This window comes from Polypterus senegalus, chromosome 10, assembly GCF_016835505.1.
Source record: "Polypterus senegalus isolate Bchr_013 chromosome 10, ASM1683550v1, whole genome shotgun sequence".
Classification (NCBI taxonomy): domain Eukaryota; kingdom Metazoa; phylum Chordata; class Cladistia; order Polypteriformes; family Polypteridae; genus Polypterus; species Polypterus senegalus.
Window position 1 is genome coordinate 125,851,693 of NC_053163.1, and position 17,592 is coordinate 125,869,284.

A 17,592-nucleotide genomic window follows, 5' to 3' on the forward strand; every position below is an offset into this window, starting at 1 on the left:
AAACAGCAAGTCAGGTGTGGAAAATTCAGTGGATTCGGAAAGCTCCCTCACCTTCTGCACACTTTATTGTGTTTTAGATTTAATTTCAAAGCATAAATTTGCCATTTTTGCCCATTAATCTTCACTCAATAGCCCATAATGACAAAGTGAGTACATATTGTCTTAAAGGTTTACAAATTCAAAATCAAAAACTAAAATCTCTCATTCATATAAGTATTCAGACCCTTAATTGAGTACTTTGTAGAAGTCTCCTTGGCAGAAATTACAGCTTCAAGTCTTCTTGGGTAAGTTTATCCCATGGCACATCCTATCAAAGCTCCCTTTCATTGGATGGGAAGAATCTGTAAACTGCCATGCTCTGATTTCTCTATAGAGATTCTATGGGGCTTTGGGTGGGCTACTCAAGAGCAGTCAGAAAGCCAGTTCCACTGCTACCTTGGCTGTATGCTTTAAGACATTGCCGTGCTGAAAGGTGAACCGTCACACAAGTCTGAGGTCGTGTACAGGTTTTCTTTGAGGGACCGCTTGTATTTGGCAGCCTTCTTCCATCCCTCAATTCGGTCCAGTCTGCTAGTCTCTGCTACCGAGAAGCACCCCCATAGTATTATTCTGCCTCCACTATATTCTTGTTGGGTTGAGCAGTGTCACAGATGGACTCCAATCAAGTTCTAGACGCCTATCAAGGCTAATTAAAGCAATGAGAATGTATATGACCACGATTTGATGTGCCAAAGCAAAGAGTCTGAATACTTCCTTGAAGAAGAGATTTCAGTTTTGGATTTTTAATACATTTGAAAGCTTTTCTGAAAACATAATTTCACTTTGTTATTGTGGGTTATTATGGGTAGATTAGTGGGCAAAAATGGCAAATTTGTCCATTTCAAATTACAACTACAACACACTGAACTATTCAGAAAGTGAAGGAATCTGAATATTTTCTGAATCCACCATACGTTGTGCATTTTCTACTGCACAGCTAATAAACTGATCACAATATCTGTGTATTCTCTTTGAATCTGACGGAAGTCCAAAGAATGAAGTGAACTTGAAATGAAGCTCCTGTCTGCCCCCAGTAGTCTGCTGTTTTGGGTAAGACAGCTGCTGTTACTGCTGCTGCACTTGGCCTGCTTTCTCGAGGTGTCACGCCTGCCATCTGCTGAAGTGTGATAAAGCTCAACATCTCTGTGGTGGCTACCACATTCTTCCTTTAATTAATTTTACTGAATTATCCTCCACAGAAGTCCCCAGTAGTTTGTAAATGCATATATCTTAATCGAACGTTTTAATCAAATGTCACTTTCAGTCTTTCCTATATTGTAGATGGTGGGTAGGGTTCCTTGCCTTTCTATGCTTCTATGTGTCTTCTTCACACAGTAGTCAGCTGGAAATTTTGACAGGAATGACTGATTGCTTGGGATGAGTTTGCTGCTTTCCTGTCTGGTGCTATTACATTTCGAAAATAAGACTTGTTTTTTTGTTTTTTTTTTGCTTTTCTGTCCAGCCAATATTTAGGGACAGACCAGCTAAAGAAAAGGAATTGTCACAGGGTACTCTGTAAAGAGTCAGTGCACATAGAACATCTGATGTGAAATTGATGAGAGGTTCCTCTCTCCATTCATTTTCTGAATCTGCTTATTCTGTGACAGGACCATGAAGAGTCAAAGATGCTCCTGTAAGCATTAGGTACAAGAATACCAGTCTATCACATGCATTTTCATGTGCGCTCACTCTCATCTTGGGCTAACGTGAAATGCTCATCTATGGAAAACAGGAGGACCTCCAGAATCCCCCTAAAAAAACCTGTATGGGCATAGCATGTAAACTCCACTCAGACAGAGTGAACAGGACTTACATATAAGCCTTTAAATATATAGAAATGTTAAATATAGTGTCCCACATGACTCAGCACTCAGACCTTCACTGCGTTCACTTTAAATGCTACATGATTAGAAAACCTAACATTCACTTTCACTCGTGTGTAGATGACACTCTGCTATACCTTTATTTCAAACCAAATGACATTAATTAATTGTGTCAGTGAGATAAACAGTGGGTGGGTGAGACCAACGTGTCGTTGAACACAGAAAAAGCAGAAATGTTCATTAGTGGGCAATGATGTCCTTAGAGCATCAGTCCTGTCATTGATCTGTCATTCTATAACTCAGCAGGCATAAATATCAGTCTGACTGAGTCAGCACATAAATTGGATATTTTATATTTGACACCAATATGCCTTTTTAAATATGCATTACTGCATTCTAAAACCTGATTTTCCAGCTTTAAAATACTGGAATATTAAGGTGTTTTTTTAAATATGGAGAACAATAAGTAATTAATTCAAGCGTTCAACGTCACTATGCAATATTCACGCACTGCTCAAAATATTCTGTTTACAGCTGTTATAATGCCTTTTGTTACTTAATTTCTTTTAACTTCTTTCTCCCATTTGGGGGTTATGACCTTGGAGATTATGTTTTCTGTGTTTTTTGCTTTGTTTTCACAATTATTGTACACGTCTATAATTTACTTGTAATACTTCATTGTTATTCATGGGTGCCGCCACTTGTTTATTCGTTTCTTTGCATACGAGGAATTCCACAGCATGTGATGTCATTAGGATGATAAGATATAAAGTCACACCTGATGACCTTTATCTCATCAGGTATAGCCACAACATATTTGAGTTTGTGGATATTAAACAACGGCTTTATGCTCCTTGAAATAATCTTTAAGTTTAAGAAATGTTGGTTGTGTGTTTAATTTTGATTTTTGACCCTTGTTTAATAGTTTTGATGCTCTTGTGATTTCCCAGTTATGATGTTTGCCTACCTCTTGACTGCATCTTTTTGCTTAATTCTTTCATCTTCAGCTGCTTGTTTTTTCTTTTAGTAGTACAGTGGCCTTCAGTTAATTCAAGATGCTCGTACTATAGCTAACAGGTATGACAGCATAACTTCTGTTCTTAAGTCATTGCACTGGTTTCCAGTTAAGTTTAGGGCTGACATCAAAATCCTCCATCTGACATATACAGATTTAAAAAGCCTTTCTTGCTTATTTGAACTTTTACTAATGATAAATCAATAAGATTGCAAGATGTCAGCCCACTAAAGATTACAAGGATCAACAAAACAGCAGTGGGTGGTCAAGCTATTAGCTACAGGACCCCAAAACTGTGGAGAGATCTGCCTACTACTATAAGAAATGACCCTTCAGCCTCAGCGTTTAGGTCTAGGCTGCAGACTCACTACTTTAGTTTGGTATACCCTGACCAGAGCTGCTGATTAGCAGTACATATTACATATCTGCTTGTCAGTAATCTGAACATAAATACAATAATTACAAACTGTTACAAATAATTCTCTATTCTGTTTCTCTTCTTTGTATCCTCCTGTGTCTTTTGGTGTCACTGCTCTACTTCCAAACTGTTTTTCTGTCCATAGACCAAACACCTGAGATACTGGGAGCCTTAGAATCAATGGATGTAAAGATTCTCTCATTATATTAGATGAGTCCAGCGCAGATGTTACTGTAAATGCCCAGGGGACTGTGTCCGATTTGCCTTTCAACTTTGCCTTATAAACAAGTCTGTGCTCAGTGTACTTACTATACAAAAAAAAAATAACACCAGAATTGAACTTGAGACCTGAACTCAAGTTCCTGAATATGTGATGCAATAGTGCTACTGCAATGTCACTGTGTTACCCATGAGACTCAACAGCACATTACAATTCCAAAGATACTTCTTCTTGTGAGAGGCACAAAAAGAAGGACAGACAAAGGAAGGATTGCAATAATGCAAAGGCAATTCAACAAATGAACGCTGAACATTCTCTGAGGTCTGTCTGGTGTGATATGAGGCATGGAACAACTTAACAAATTACGCCATACAAATGCTCTGTTCTGTCATATCTAAGAGTAGAGTTGTAAAAAAGCACCCAGACATTATACTTGAGTTAAATTAGAAGTACTTCATTAAATTTTTTACACTCACTGAAGTAAGAAGTATTTCAGGTAAAAAAGTATCTGGAAACAACAGTACAGTATATGGACCACCAGTTCAATTTAGGGCATTCAGCCATACTTGATTGAAATATCAATGCAGACACGGGGCTAACACGCCATCTCAATTCAATTTTAACAAAATGTCATTTATCTAATCACATCAATTCAATGTTTTAATTTTTATACAGTGTTTTCCATTGAAGACTGGCTATATACACAATCAAATACAACAAAACTGATTTCTGCACATCACTTAAAGTAGCTGCATTGGTGTTTCTCTCAGGATTTTTCCACACGATTTCCTCATAACTGAACAAGTGGGGTGGAGACTGTGGTAAGGTGTATATCAGATAAACTGATTTGGGGTTTTCTACCAATTAATATTAATAATAACATTTTATACATTTTGCTTATTATGTTGCCAGAGCATGACAAAGTATTATTTATCGGTTAGATATGCAAATAGGAATTTCACTGTACTCTGTGTATATGACAATACAACTACTACCTGTGTATTACGAAATAATTCCATGTCAGCGTCAGCGGGACCAAAGCCTACCCAGGCACACAGACACAGCCACACTTTTGCTGACACTGGGCCAGTTTGTGAGTTTCAAAAGAGGAAACAGGGGCAAGCCAGAGAAAACTCACATGGATTTGGAGAGAACATGCAATCTCCATACAGAAAAGGGAAACAGACCTGGAATTCAGCTGGGGTTTAACTGCTGTGAGGCAGAAACACTACAGACTCTGCGAACATGTCGCCCATTGCTAAACAAGTATCTGGTTATATTTATTCTCTAATTTGATCAGATCACACTTTAATATTCAATATTGTGTCAGACGTACAAGCTTAGTGGGTACTTTGTGGGTATGGGATTGGTTAAAAATCCGGGGAGGAGTTTGAATGTAACACCTGTTTTAACCTGATGTGTGTTTGGAGGAGGACTTATCCGAGAAACTCTAATGTCATTTCTGTCCTCATCCCACCTGTCCCACCTTCACCTCCATAAAACCACCTGACCAATGAGAAAGTCGTCATTTGTGATCTGGAGTTCATAAGGGACAGACTAAGAGCCGCCATAATTTATGTCAATACAGCAGTATATTTTTCAGGATATTAAATGGGGTCACTTTGATGGCCCACCTCTTTTCCTTTGTTTCAGAGTTATATTTATAATTAATATGCTAACCACAGTGCAACCCTACAAACACTAGTAAACCTAGGAACCTCTTTCCAATAAAATAAATTAATACACCTTTACATACTTCATCCTGAAGATTTTGAGCCTGTATTAAAGCTATTAAAACTCTACATCATAATGTTCACCAAGAATTTTCAAATGGCATTCTTTAAAGAGCCTTAATGATATTATAATATTTTTTGTTCTTTTTTATTAATTTGAATTGTACCCATTTAATTGCATTAAAGATGCCCAGTTTTAATCCTATTGGCTTTGGTTCCCTAGTCACGGGTGCTCGTGTTCATTTCTGAATTACAGCAGCTCAAAAAATGACAATAATTATCTTTGGTGCAAAAAAAGGGCATTTGTTAATGTTTCATTTTCTCAAAACAAAGGTTGAAGGACCTCAGATAGACAATTTATTCCCCACTTATCGGTATACAGACTTCATGCTATAGCGATTATGTACAGTTTTAGTTGAGTCAACAGTGTCAAAGGGACCACCACATCTAATTGCACACAATTATGAATGAGTGCCCCTCAAATGTCAGGATAGAGTTTGACTAATACCAAGATATCAGGGACAATGAGGCAAGCCTGTGGACAAATAGGTGAGGCTGACACAACAGTAGGGAAACAACACTGAAGCAACAGGAAGGAAACAGGAGCAAGAAAAGATAGATAGATAGATAGATAGATAGATAGATAGATAGATAGATAGATAGATAGATAGATAGATAGATAGATAGATAGATAGATAGATAGATAGATAGATAGATAGATAGATAGAAATAAATCCACAAAGGGAGTTAGTGAATCATGTATTTATAAATATGCAAACCGTATCACAGACCTTTGCTTCTATATACGGTATACAAAATACTAAGGATTTGTGTTTCCGTCTGTCACTTGAGTACACTGTTGGGGCTAGAGCCTTGATCCTAGTCTTAATTAAAAGCTTATGATGTAATATGTGCTAATGAACAATTTCTAACAAAATGTTCAATGAAGGCTATTCCCTTTTCATGTCTTCTAATTTCTGAGAAATAAATGTTTACTCTCCATATTAACTTCTGCATTTATGATTTAAAATTAATTAGGAAAAGCAACGTTAAAAGGCAAGTCCTTCAGCCACAAACAAAATGAACTTTAAAGAGTTTGTCTACTCATCAAGTCACGTTGCCTTACTTGTTATATTCTGGTGCTGCTCCCACATCCAGCACTGCAGAGCGTGGAGTCCCAAGAGTCCCACACTTTCTTAAATAAAGCAGCCCTCAAGTCAAGTTCAAATCAAAGCATGACAAGAGATTTTTTCATGCTTCATACTCAGTTTGGCTTCTTGCTCGCTTTCTTTGCCATTGTGATCATCAAAGCTGCACATCAGCATCTGTTCTGTTCTCTCTCTGATGTTATGAAATGCTTTAAGTATTTAGTTTAGCTGTTGAATTCATTGTGGATGGCGTAGTCGGCAGTGCTGTTGTTTGACAGAACAGGTGTCCTGTCCAATGCCTGTTGTTGTCTGAATGCAGTATGAATGTTTTTTCTGTGTCTAGTTGGGTTTCCTTTTATTCCTGGGAGGTCCAGTTCTCCTCAAGTAATAATTTTGTATTTTTAACAAATAATCTACTTTTATTTTCTAGTTATTTATATATTTCCTTTTATTTAATAATTTGATATAACTTTCCTCCTTTAAAAGAGATGTAGCTTACTAAAATGGCATGGCAGTGAGTAGAACTCTATGATTGTGTGGTTTGACAAGGGGAAAGTGTCATGGATGGGATTATGCACATGAGTACCTTTATTTTTTGAAACAAAAAAAGTAAACACAAATTAAGAATCAGACAAAGCACTCAGGATAAATTGTTAGTAAACGTACTCCATCAGTGCTCTTAGATGACAGAAGTACCTGGAAGCTCTGTGACTAGAGGATAGGAGATAAAATGGCTCCCCATAATGATAGAGCATGAAGCTTCTCTTCTGTCTCATTTAAATAGGCACAGATACATTTCATTGCAAATCTGAAATCTGGGTCTGTATGTGGAAGGCCTGCTCAGGTTTGGGCTTCAGCCTGTTATGAACTAGAATAGCAGACAAACGCTAAGCATACACCATGTTATGCACAGATTTTCAGAAAGCCACTTACAGCATGTGGTTCTAAACCAGAGATTAATCCTAAAGCTGGAAGCCATTGGCATCAACCATAATTTAGGAAATTGGATTACAAGACGGCTAATTGGCATGAACTGTACTTTACAAAACTGGATTACAAGATGGACAGGAAACAAAGAGAACTGGCTAGAGATGAGCACGCCACACGGGTGAGGATATCAGAGGAGTCCCTCAGTGATCTCCATGTGGACTGCGACTCTTTCTGCATTTACAATATAGATAGTTACTTACAGGATTCAGAGTATAATAATATTGATAGATTTACTTATATTAAGTAAACATAACTAATTTTAAGATGACAGGGATATCCAGCAAACATCAACAAAACAAATTAAGACAGACATGGACAAAAATGCAGCATACTGAGACAAACAGAGTGCTAGAAACAGTTGCAAGAAATACTAATTATAAAAATTGGACTAATGGTCACATATGATGTAAGCTACCAGTAAAAATTGATCATCACTGTCGTCATAAGAAACAATTTTTTGATGAGACATCTTCTGCGTAGAGTTTGCATGGCTTCCCTGTGTCATGTCACCTAATGACCTGATGTTGTGGCAGCCCTCAGTTTCTATTGTGTGTTTCTGGAAGGGTTTGTGTTCATGTGTGCCCTTCCTTATTTTAAATAGACAAACCGATAAAGATAACCTTTGTGGTGGTCGGCTGGGTGCTGTGCCCAGTCGAGACACCTAGACGGACCAGAAGAGGCACTGTGCCTCCCCAGGACCATGAGAGGGCAGCCCCCCTGCCTGGTTTGGGGGCCACGGGTTCTGAGCATGGAAGCTCAACCCTGTAAGGGCCCATGGCCACCGCCGGGGGGTGCCCAGTCGATTGTGGAGCCTCGGACGGCAGCGCTTCTGCTTCAACTGAAGGTGTTGGCAGAAGGAATACCGAGGACACTTGGAGTGCTTCCGGGTGCTCATGCGGCACTTCTGCCACACCAGGAAGTGCTGCAAGAAGTCCATCGGAGAGCACCTGGAGTATGTCCGGGTGGATATAAAAGGGACCGCCTCCCTCCTATCGGGGGCTGCAGTCGGGAGTAAGAGGACAGAGCTCGGCGGAGAGAAGTGGAGGTGGTGAAGGACCTTAAGAAGGACTATAGAGGGTGATTGGTGCAGGGGCACCGTGTGCTGTGTACGGGACATTGTATATATTTGTTCATTAAACGTGTGCTTTTGTAGACATGAAGGTATCTGTCTGTCTGTGCTCGTAGTTGGCTTCCACACCTTATATACAATAATGGATTATCTTATCAGGTGGAGCTGTTTATTATGATTTGCCTGTTGTAATAATCTGTAGCAATTTTGTCACCTTTTGCTAAACATCATTATTTTTTATCATTACATTTTATCAGTACTGTCTTGTTTTCATGGGTGCCACCATTTTGTACTGATTTTGGATTGTCACCATCACTGTGTTGTTAGTAACCTCCCTAAGTCCAGCATGACACCAGCATAAATAACATTGTGCTAGTGATGTCACATGATGTGACTTCTGGGAGGGTGTGGCCTAGCAACCTAAACCTGTTGCCTAGCAAATGTTACCTAAAATGGTGCCAGAGAAAAAACAAAATGGGAATTCCAACAACAGCCTGCAGTGGATGGGCATCCTGTTCAAGGATTATTCCTTTCTTATGCCCTGTGCATGCTGGGATAGGCTCCAACTTCCTTGTGACCCTGCCCTAGATAAAGTGTGTTTGGAAGATGGATGGGTATATAGCTGGGAATTCTGAAACATAACAGTAAAATTTTAAAAATGACTCTAGGCAAATGATATTCATAAAAATGAAGGCACCATTAGATTCCCGTGTTTCAAAACCAAAATAATAAATTAGAACAGAACAAAGAAACAGTTTTTCAGTCCAAAATAATAAAAAAAAAGCTAACCTAACACTACTTGGATAAATTAGTTATTGTCTCAATAAAACAGGAGAAATAAGTTTGATGAACTGTTTGTAAAATGTATTATATTCCAGTATTTCCAAGAAACTATCAGACAATGAACACAAACTACAAATTTCCCTTAAAACCTAAAAAGAGGACGCAGTACATCACAAATTTCAAATTATCAGCTAAAATATGAACCTTAGAATTTGAGTTTTACCTACAGCACTGCTTGTTAAACCGAGTAATGGTACACTCATTGTCTCTCGTTTCTCGTTCCATTGATTGCCTGATGTAACAAATGTGTGGATTCACTCAATGCTGACCTCAGGTTTGCCAAGCTGTGGTTTCTTACAAAATGGTCAAATAATTTCCGGGAATTCCCACCTGCCGACTTTGCTTTTCACTCATGATCCTGTATTTTAACATGCCAGGCCATGGATAGATAGATAGATAGATAGATAGATAGATAGATAGATAGATAGATAGATAGATAGATAGATAGATAGATAGATAGATAGATAGATAGATAGATAGATAGATAGATAGATAGATAGATAGATAGATAGATAGATAGATACTTTATTAATCCCAAGGGGAAATTCACATAATCCAGCAGATTAGACAACACAATACAACAAAAGAGAAAATGACAACAGATTGTGTGACTCTTTGATTCAAGGCCATTATGAATGTCTGCCAACCTTAAAGAAACAATGGTTTAGATTAAAACGTTGTGACATTACTCCAGCCAATTGTAAAATATGTAGCTTGGAGAAATACTGTATATGAAGTCCACTGGACAACAAATGCAAACTGCCTTGAAATTAAATAATAACCGATAGACACTTTCATAAAATGCAGTGCATTGTGCTACACAATTGATTTCCCGTTACCCATTTGTGATAGCAATATGGAGATTCAATCCACCCAAGAAGACTCAAAGGTAGAGCTTTAAATGATGATTGGTCTGAATTGACCTCACATTAGAAACGCATTACACTTTTCTCCAGAAGATTAGTTTAATCAATTTAAAAATGAATCATATTTTTTCAATAATCACGCACTGTAATAAGGCCGAGGTCCCCAGTTCCCTGTAATTCAAGCATGTTGAGTAGACCATTTTGCCCTGCTCAGTGGTCACTAATATGAAACTAGCGGAGGTCTGTCACTGACCGTCGTTATTACTTTTGTTATTTACTGTTATTATTAAATGGGAGGTTCACCCATTTTGAGATATGAGTTCATTTTAACTTTAACTTAACATCCCAAATCCATCTTTATCTGTTGCTTGAATGATTCAGAATTTTTATTTCACTCCAAAATATGAATTTAAATGTGATTTAACATGTGCTCAGATCGTCAATGGCTTACAGTGATATTCACAGTGCATTGAATGTTGACAGTACATTTCAACCAAATTTATATTTGATGAGGTGGTATGTTGGGCCAGTAGATCCACTTCTACCACACAGATCCACAGCTATGGGTTCAAATGTCCTTGCCAGAGGTCATTCTTCTGGAGTCCTCATGTTTTTCCTGTGCCTGTGTGGGTTTTCTTCTGAGTCCTCCAGTTTTTGACAACCTTTAAGAAGTATCTGGATGAGATATTGGGACGACTTAGCTTTTAGCTAAACAAACAGGCCTGATGTACTGATTGGTTTCCTCTTGTTTGTTAAATTTCTTATGTTCTGTGTTTTCTGCCATTCTCCCAAAGACATGCAGGTTAGGTTATACATCAATTTCAAATTGGCCTGTGGGCGCATGAGTCGGACCTGAAATAGACTGGCGTCCTGCCCAGTGTTTTGGCCTGCCTTGCACCTATCCAGATGTTGCCATTGTAGGCTCCATCCCCCTGGATTAAGCAGCATGGAGCATATTACATTATATATTTTTAAGTGACTCATAAATAAAACAAAGCCCTATTTTTTCAGCTCAAAGCTGTCATATCTTTTTATCGATTTCTGACACACTTTGTCATGTCTCTAGTTGAAACAGAGAAAGTGCCAGCCAGAAAAGTGAGTCCAGATTGAATGGCTTTATTTTGAGGAAAAGCACAATACAAAATAAAACCGTCAAGTTAAACTACACAACAGTAAGTAGGACAATTACAAGGTTCTGGAGCAGACGCTCAACTAAATGATCTGCCGAGAGCAGAACTTTTAAAATCTCGTTTAAGACCTAACAAAAGGAATTCTATACGACATTCTCAGTAGAATCGGTCCTTAAAAACAAGAAATCGCCTCAAACTAGCCTGATAATTACTTTGAGATAACAGGCTGTGAAGGACCTCATGAATGGATGTGCAACCTGGCCGGGATGCTCTGCCTTTCCTTGATGGGACATCAATACAATGGATGTGCAGTAGTTACTGCCTGCTGGGTTAATATGTCCTCTTATTACATTGGATTGCAGCTGCTCCAGTCTGGATGGCATGGTCATTGTAATGGGAGTGTGCAGATCTGTCAGAGACCTATTGGGACCACTGGAAGGAGCTCATGGGGGAGCAGCTTCCCTGCCCTAATCCATCTGCCCTGCAAGTGCTTACAAGCTCAGCCAGGTGAATTGGGAGTGGAGTGAGACAAAGCTCTCCTGGAGTGGTGGTAAGGACAGGAAGGAAAGAAAGCAAAAAAAAAAGAAAAGAAAACGTATGGGATTGTATTTAAATTGAGTTATAATATATTGTGATAAAGAAACCTACTTAAGGAAAGAAACAGAACAAAAAAAAAGAATTGTGTCTGGGGTTTGGGGGTCTGAGGCGATTTCCAGAGTCCACAATTCCCTCATTGGACATTTTGTATTGATATTTCAAAATAAAAACAATAGAAGACATAATTACTTGTAACACATTCTCAGACCATTTAGTCCAATTCAGGGTCACCAGATCTTAGCCTGACAGCAATTGGCACAAGGCAGGAAACAGTCCTGGACATGATACCGTTCCATTTAAGGGTCCACACCTGCACATTTCCACCAAGGGGCAATTTGGAATCGCCAATTAATATAACATGCAAGCGTTTGTGATGGAGAGCCCTGGCGCACAACTGGCTGTAGCATTTTTGCAACTCTAGTCAAAATTGTAAATGCCGCCCTGCCACCCACTTTGCTTTGAGTGGAATCATCACTGCCAGAAAATAGAAACCCGGGGACACAAGTGATGATCTGGGAGTGGGAAGAATCAAATGTGAAGGGTCTGCATACAAAGCAGTGTATTTATAATACAATATGAGAATGTTGAAGGGAATGTGTGATCTCTTATAGCAACATCTGTTTACAAGACTGACTCAGAAAAACATGCGCTTGAGGGGTCACATTGCTGAAAATATGTAGGAAGTGGACTCGATTAACAGGCTTTATTTATTGATTAATTGCATTTAATGATTCTCTAAAGGAAAAAAAAAATGTATCACATAATCAAATTTTCGCTTAAAGTATAACCATGTCCTATGGTGCTGTATTTAAACCAATATCTTAACAGGCAGTTTATGGTGATGGTGAAAATCTAGTTATAATCCTACCAAGAAAGCTCCATGAGCATTCACATTTCATTTAGTTTACAGAAACAAAATGAATATAATTAATATAATCACAAAATTCAATAAAACTGAAGTATAATGATTATCTTTAAACATTTAACCATGATTCCAATGTTTCTCCCCTTGCTAACGTATGCAGGTAAAGTAATACAACTATCCAATCAATGGATGACGTCAGAGAGTTTTTCCACTGAGAAACGGACGGTGAAGAATTTATTTAGCATACCGAGTGAGAATCTCATAGATTTTGGTGATATTTGCCAAGTTTTAAGTCAAGTTTTAATTTGAGCCCATTTGAGAGATGATTACAGTTTGAATTAAATGGGTCTTTAGCACTATATTGAAGAGCCACAGTCCTGTGGCTGTTTTGTTTGTTTAATTTTACTTTGTCGTCTCTGTGTGTCCAATGCTACGCCAGTTATTATCATTATCATTATTGTTGTTGATCTTGTTATTGTTGGATTATTATTTACTTGCTACGCTACCTGTCAAAGACAGGTAATAGAATAATTAAAAAATATTTGCTATCTCTTGTCCTATGTGCACTTTCCCTTGGTATTTGTGAGTTTATGAATGTTTCTTCACCAGCACTCCCATTCTTGAATGTGTTCTTATTTTTGAGTTGCCTTTCTCACCTTCCGTCAGGTTTAATACGTTCCATCTTTGAAGGTGACTCTCTGACAGTGTGTCTCCTTCTCCTTGTGCGTCTCATACTCGCACTTTCTCTTTTGTCATGTCACCAAAGCCAAACTGACCAACCAGATTACTCAGAGGGACTGGACATGTAGACTTTAGAGTTTTATTATATAGTAGAAAGATATTGTAGCCTATGGTTTTTGCCCATCTAATGCAAACTAAAACAACAAACCTATACCTGATGGAAATAAATAAGAACATGTAAAGAGAGTAAACAGTACTATGAAACAAAAGTAATGTTAAACAATTCCAGTGGCAGTCAGATAGTTGTATTGGATCTGAGTGGTCGTAAATTTGTACTCTTTAAAAAAATGCCACTTCCCTCCAAATTTTTTTTTATACCGTGTCCTGTTCGGCTGTGAAGCAATCAGAATTGATGTCTGAATGCTGGCGACTAGCCTTACAGTTTTTCTCTCAGGTGGAGCGTTACAGCTTCTGCTGACGTCACGCCTGATACCAAAACTTTATTAAAAATATTTTTAGATGTTTTTAAGATTCGAACCGGACACGGAGACAAAAGTGAAAGAAAATGAGAGAAGGAAGAGATGGAGGTAAAGGGGGAGGGGGGGGTTCGTATAGAATAAACAATAAATGAACCAGAATCCGCTTCTAGACCTGCAGAAAGAGAGGGGGGGAAAAAAAAAAACCACAAGACAAAAACATTGCTGCATCAGCTACATGAAGATATATAAAAGTAAAAATGTTTGCTGACAATCATACAGTAATTATTACTGAGGCATTTAGGGCCACCACAACCTTAGATCATGTGCTGAAGATGTCCAAGTCATACTTATGAAATCACCATGTGAGCACCTGTGTGTGTACGCACGCTTGTATGTGTAAGGTTTCTCTATAGGAGCATCCAATAGTGAGTGTGAAGGGCCACAGACCTGCCCCCAAAAACGTGCGGAAGATGGAGGGAGTTCCAAGCCCAGAGATCCAGAGGTCACCCCAGACGCGGAGACCCCAGGGAGGCCGTCACCAGAGAAGCCCCAACCCCCACCCGAGGCGCAGAGGATCACCCGGGGTCACAACCAGCAGCCGGCAGAGTCCCGGAGATATCACGGCAAGCCCTCAGGCCCGCCCGCAGCCGCTCTCCCGAGTCGGCCTGGCCCGGAACCCAGCAGCCCGGGACCCAAGGGCGACCCACCCCGCCGAGGACCCAACAGAGCCCAGGGAACCAGATCCCACCAGGCAGCCACCGGGAGCGACCAGACAGATGCTTAAGGCAGGCACTTCCCTCCAAATTTTGCCACCTCAGGCAACCACCTAGTTCACCTAAATGGTGGAGCTGGAGGAAATGCATGCAGACAACAACCGGGGATATTGCTGATACCCCAGACACTGGAATTGTTAGGCACAGAGGGTAACTGCAGCACCGCTGTACACAAAAGATCCCTCAAATAATCTATATGAACAAAAACCACGTCAGAACATGACTAAGGAGGACAGCTACAGGAAGGAACAAAGTGTGAGAAGTGCAAGACAGAGTTTGCTATTACACATTGTAATGCAAAACAAAGGTAGCCTAAACATATTCATGAAATCTCATTCAACAATCAAGAGAGAAGAAAAGATGTTAAGGCTGTTTGTGTCTAACAGAGTGAACAATTGTTTAATTACTCATATTAGTATCATCATTATAGTCATGATGGAACATACAATCTCATTCTAAAATTATTATTGCTCTTTTAACTCTCATTCTCTGATCCAATTCCTTTGCACCTGCTGTTTTCTTTGTTTTCTTCTTCAAAGAGGCCTGCCGCCACTCTTTATTCTATAAATCTCTTCCATTAATCCCACTATGGTCCTGTGATCTTGCTCCACTGGATTCTCCTCTCTGCTGGCAAAATAGTTTAAAAATGTGAAACCCTGACTACCAGTTCACCCAACTCAAAATATTCCATAGTCTTTACCATACTCCCCATACACGTTTCCTCATGGCTCTTGCTCCTGATTCACTTTGTCTTTTATGTTCTCATGGTTTACCTGGCACCTTCATCCATTTTTTCTGGCATTGCCCTCCTGCTCTCTCCTTCTGGTTACAGAGAAGCCAGTTTCTCCCTTCCTTTCTGTGTGTAAACATCATTCCTGTTCCTCAAATTCTACTTCTGTTGGACCTTTCAAAGCTTTCTCTCACTTCTCACCAGTATGAACTGCTCTGTCTTGGTATGATAGCAACTAAATAACTTCTTGCCACTCGTGGGAAGTCTCCTGACCTTCTTTCTTTTGACAATTTTCAATCTTCCTTTCTTAATATAATTCATTTGGAACTATCTCCTCTCGGATTAATGGAACATCCTTAGACTCCATTGATAGCTGGTCTACCTAAATTTCAAAAATAAAACTAAATCATCTGATGCCCATTGACATCTCAGTTACAGCACACTTATGTTAATTTGACGATGGTCTTAGCCCTTTTGTTACCTATTTATTTTCTTTCTCTTTATTTATGCATTGATCAGTTTTAATTCTGCTGAAAGGCTCTTGGGAATGCCGGATATGGGGGGATTGGTTTGTGTGAGGGAACCAGGTGCTATTTGGGGTATACTGAGTTCTTATTTTTCAATTGGCCATCTTTATGTGTATGTTAAATTAATTGATAAAAATAAAAAATGAATCACAAAAAAAACTGATTCAAACAAATTGAGCCTAACGTTGCATATCTATATTGCTCCACCTCACCATTTTCCCATTCCAGTATATTCAACAAAAGCAGATCACTAACCTTCCTCCAGTTCATCCATGGATGTAATTTTGTGGTTGCCATCAATAGTAAAAATGAAACGGACACCTTGTGGCAGGTTAATATGGTCAGACAAGGAGCGAGTGAGATCTGCCAGAAGAGCATCAAAAGTACGGAATCTGTCCGTGGCTACTGCGTATACGATGCCCTTAAAATAGCGGTCACCATTGCGGTAGAAGCGCACCTTTTTCGCCTTCTTCTCACTGGTAAGTGTTTGCAAGGTGCGAGTGCGGTAGAAACTGCAGTGGGCACTGTGAGTAGGGCTCGGCAGTCCATTCATGCGGGGTCCTTTTGTTGTCCGGGAGGATTTGTCTCTTTCGTCGAAGTGTCCAAAATCTAGCTCCATGTTTCAAGATTTAAACCAGGTTGGAGGATGTATGGTGGCTTCAGCAGAGTTTGATTGTAGAAGGCCCTAAAACAAATGTAAAATGGACATTTTAGAATACAATTCTAACTAACAGGAAACAAAACACAACATTTCATTGATTTTTTTTTTTTTATTTGTGTCCCACCTTAAGTTCAGCAGAAAATTATTTAAAATGTGCTTTCTGATTTTCCTCATCTTGCACCCTCAACCATGCTGGAAAAATTATTGCTCAATCTCAAGGACTTAGACACCATCTCTACAATATATAAAATCCTTTTACAATCCCTCCCTTTCAAAGATCCAAGAGGACACTGGGAAAAAGATCTCTCAATTAATATATCAGAAAAGGAGTGGAAGGTAGCAATGCAGAGAATTCACTCAAGCTCCATATGCGCAAAGCATACAATTATACAACTTAAAATTATATATCGAGCACATCTGTCTTGACTAAAACTCTCCAAAATGTTTCCAGGGCATGACCCAACCTGCGAACGTTGCAACCAAGGTCCAGCCTCACTAGGCTACATGTTCTGGGCCTGCACCAAATTAACATTATTCTGGACAAAAATTTTTAATTACCTGTCAGACAGCCTTGGACTCACAATCCCTCCTAACCCATTAACAGCTGTGTTTGGTGTTCTTCCAGAGGGTCTTAAAGTGGAGAAAGACAAACAAACTGTGATTGCATTCACTACACTGTTGGCACGCAGACTCATTCTGATAAACTGGAAGAACCCAAACTCTCCTCTTTTAAGTCAGTGGGAAACCGATGTGTTATATTATTTGAAATTGGAAAGAATCAAATACTCAGTTAGAGGATCTGTACAGACCTTTTTCAGAACATGGCAGGATCTAATCAGTAATATTTTAAAATAAGTTTATAAAGCACAGAGAATTTTTTTTTAAATTAAGTATGTTTACAAGCCTTAAATTTAACGTTATTCGGCTTGCTCTCTCTCTCAGGGGTGGGGATCGATTTGTTCTTAACTCAATTTTTCTTTTTGTA

The 17,592-nt window shown here is 39.0% G+C and overlaps 1 protein-coding gene across 3 annotated transcripts in view; it reads right to left on the reverse strand.

Annotated features, from left to right (window-relative positions):
- The window catches only part of LOC120537530 (neuronal migration protein doublecortin-like), a 182,386-nt gene that overhangs the window by 101,516 nt on the left and 63,278 nt on the right, over window positions 1-17,592 (reverse strand). For all 3 annotated transcript variants that reach the window (XM_039766540.1, XM_039766539.1, XM_039766541.1), the window contains exon 2: window positions 16,202-16,631. In XM_039766540.1, coding sequence (XP_039622474.1) covers window positions 16,202-16,565 — 364 coding nt within the window. In that variant the 5' untranslated portion in view covers window positions 16,566-16,631. The remainder of the gene's footprint in view (window positions 1-16,201; window positions 16,632-17,592) is intronic.